At 41.1% G+C, this 3,403-nt stretch overlaps 1 protein-coding gene across 2 annotated transcripts in view; it reads left to right on the top strand.

The window, feature by feature from the left end:
* Nucleotides 1–1,532: 1,532 nt before the first annotated feature.
* si:ch211-214j8.12 (uncharacterized protein LOC100000539 homolog) overlaps nt 1,533–3,403 on the top strand; it is a 5,970-nt gene continuing 4,099 nt past the window's right edge. Inside the window, exons 1-3 of one of the 2 annotated variants that reach the window (XM_035955208.2) lie at nt 1,533–1,690; nt 2,242–2,537; nt 2,934–3,100. In XM_035955208.2, coding sequence (XP_035811101.2) covers nt 2,285–2,537; nt 2,934–3,100 — 420 coding nt within the window. In that variant the 5' untranslated portion in view covers nt 1,533–1,690; nt 2,242–2,284. The other variant, XM_035955209.2, reaches the window with a different exon arrangement.

The following is a 3,403-nucleotide window of genomic DNA, read 5'->3' as shown; positions in this document are numbered from 1 at the left end:
TTTCTCTCATCTGACCTACCTGTGATAATAACACAGGATGTTTTGAAGAGATGCGGGGGAACTAAATGCTCTCTGACCCTTCCATCCTGCAAACACACCAGTTTACAGCTCCTTTAATAGACAGTCTTCACCATCTGGGCCAGACAGCTCAGATGGCGGAATAAAGACATGAAGTTCGACTTTAAATAGATCATTGAGGTAAAGAGCCTCTAGAGGGAGACATTGTTCTTCACATACATGCATGTCTCTGTTTAGGGGTCCGTTTCATAAAGCAGTTTTAGTGAAAACCGAGTTTGTTAACCCTGAAATGAGGGAAACTCAGAGTTTTCCGTTTCACAAAGGGAGGTAACTCAACCCAGAGACAGAGGGGTAACTGTAGCCTTTTTCACAAAGAGAGGTAACTTATAAGCTTTCGGTCAGTTACCGTAGTAACAGAGTCTATGAATCTGACCTGGTCGGGACCTGGTTTATCTCAGTAAACCAAATCAGCCGTTGTGAAACCTAAAACTCAGAGTTTCCTATCTCAGAGTAGATCAACTCAGAGTTCAGGGTTACACTCAGAGTTTGTTGAACCTGCTTTGTGAAACGGACCCGTGATGACCAGTAGATGAGGCGTAAACTAGAAGTGTTGATTTGTACCCTCAATGAACCTGCAATAAAACATGACAAACAAATAAATCACAGTTAACCACAGGTTGAATAAGGTCAGCCCCTACTGATAAACAGAAGAAAGAGCCTCAAAACCCCTCAGTCGGATGAAATACAGAGAATGACTTGCATCGGAATATCTCAATACTAATTGATAACACTATTTAAAAGATTAAATTTAAGACTGCTATCTTGGGTTTCCATTTGAACAATAAAAGCCTCCCTCTTAGAACACACACACATACATGTTTGGTAACTTTTAAATAGTGTTGAGGGGAGCGGTGACTTAACAGTTAGTTATGCTCATGTTTCTTGGGTTTGCAAAATAAAAGGAAACTATCTTATGTTGGATTTTGAAAAATACTATTTTATGTTTCGTATAGCTGTAAATGTTGCACTTCAAGTCACATTCTGCATGTGGCGGTTTGGTGTTTCTGCCTTTAACACACAACAGTTCACTAACATTATTATATAGCTAGGTTTATCCCCCTGGTAACTGAATATGTTGTTCTATGTGTTTTTGTTTTGATTAAAACATAAAACTATCAGACTGGCTGGTTACCTGCAGATTTAAGAGTGAGGTGAGAGAATATTGAATTTTCATTCAATTCAAGCACATTTTAGGAATCACTGTTTTCAGCTTTGAATGCTTTTTGTCTTGTGTATGTTACTTAATCCACTGTTTGTGAGATCAAACGAGTTTGAAGCTTGTAAAACCACCTGTTAACTTGTGAACGTTTCTGAAAGTGCGTATCGGCCTTGAACGCAGCTTGAGGGCAGTGAATTATGGATTTACTTCCCTCAGTAAAATCTTTCAGGTAGACATAACCTCACAGACTTCGAACCGCAGCTTCACCAATAAAACTGTCAGTATGTATGGACTTGTTTGTATTTGCTTCAGTATTGAGAGGGAGTTTAGGACTGTTTCTTGATCCATTTGCTGCAGACCTGCTGAGAGGGTAAATTCCTGACAGACAAAGCTGAGGGAATATATTCATATTGTCCTACAAGCCAGCAGTCAGGAAGTTCTGCTGAAAATCACGTAAGTTAAGTTAGAGCAATGTTTGTACACATTTTTCTTTGATTTAAATCCCTGTTTATTTAATTTCTACACACCAAACGATTTCAGACATTATTAGATCCGGCAGGCAGGGGTCAATGCAACTGAAATTCTTTTATTACTTTTATTATTAATCTCATTTATGAACAATACCTGACCTGACCTCTATTTCTAAGTGGTTTGTTCGTGAATCAGCTGTAAACAGCATATAACAAGTTGACTACACCCTAACACAAAGGTAATATAGCAAAGATCAAACAGTGAATATCAACTGTTTACTTATGAACAGTGTATCAGAGAAAGATATATTGGGATAATGTGAACTCATTTACACAAGCTTTTGACACTCCTATCAATTGTTGCTGTGAACTTCTAATTGTGACCATTTCATCCAAAAAAGTAACCTTTTCATGTACTTTCAAAGACCTCAGAAATGATGCAATTTGTAAAAGAATATACGGAGCATGTCAGCAAAGTGTTATGAATGATGAATATGTTCCTGTGCTGTTAATCGTCTCCATGTTGCCACACAGATCCAGCATCCACTGCAGCTGCCAAACCAGCTGAAACCCTGCAATGCCTCTGTTCAGGGCTTTGGATGAAGGCGGTGGGACGAAGGCTCGGCCCGGCCGGAGGGGGAGGGTGAAGAGTAAAGACTGGATGCGGAGCTGCTTGAGGACGGATGAAGACGGCTCCGTCCTCTCGTTGACTCGGCTGTGTTTGCTCAGCCTTGCTGACAACATGAAGGATGTGTGGGTGAAAGACTATGCTGACAACTACATGGATCACTATTCATTCAGATACATCATGGGACCCTTCAACTTACTGCGTGAGTCTGTGAGGGTTCAACTAAGTAGATAGCTACAGAATAATTTTTTAAACAGTCCCCATTTTGCTTCCTCTTTTTGGGGCATTTTAAACAGTTTAATTGAATAGAGTATAAGTCAGTATCACCTTTTACCCTGACAGACACTTACGAGTCTTACAGGTAACATATCCATTAGCCATTTGAACTTGAGCCAATAGATGAATGAATGCCTGTAATGAAAAGTGACCAATTTGAGGCTTCAGATGGTTTTCTGAACCTTTTTCTGTGCTTTCCCAGGTGTGACTTTTACATCTTCCCTATATCTTTTCATATAAGATTAAGTGAGTTACAGAGTGATTGATCACTTCTAATCCTGTTGCAATGTCTCTTTGTCTGTTTATTTTTTCAACTCTGTAGCGGGTGACCTTGTCGAGGAGCTGACGTGCCTCCTGTGCACCAGAAAGCAGTTGTCCCGGGCGGCCCTCCACCTCCTGCTGGTCCCTCAGCTCCGACGTCTGTCTCTGGAGCTCTGTCCTGGTTTGGTCACTTCAGCCCTCTGTGGCCACATTGCTGCACGTTGCCAGGTTAGATGGAAACCACCAAATCTCTGCCCTCTACTGTTCATTTTTCATACCAGCTTTTGAAAATCAAACCGCTTCTTCTCATGTTTGTAAAGATATCCCTTTTTTGTTGTGCCTTACTGTGACTCCTTTTCCACCAAGCTGGTTCCAGTGCCAGTTCGGAGCCAGAGCCTGACTTAGCACCGGTTCTTTGTGTTTCCACCTAAGCACCGGCTCCAGGCTTCAGAAAGTGGTGCTTAGCAAGCACTTAAGAACCGAGTACGTCCAAGTTACGGTGACCAACAATTTCAATGTTGAAAACGCAAA

Source organism: Amphiprion ocellaris, chromosome 6, assembly GCF_022539595.1.
Source record: "Amphiprion ocellaris isolate individual 3 ecotype Okinawa chromosome 6, ASM2253959v1, whole genome shotgun sequence".
In the NCBI taxonomy this organism is placed as follows: Eukaryota; Metazoa; Chordata; class Actinopteri; family Pomacentridae; genus Amphiprion; species Amphiprion ocellaris.
The sequence above is the reverse complement of the archived record's forward strand: the minus strand, read 5'-3'. Positions and strand labels throughout refer to the sequence as shown.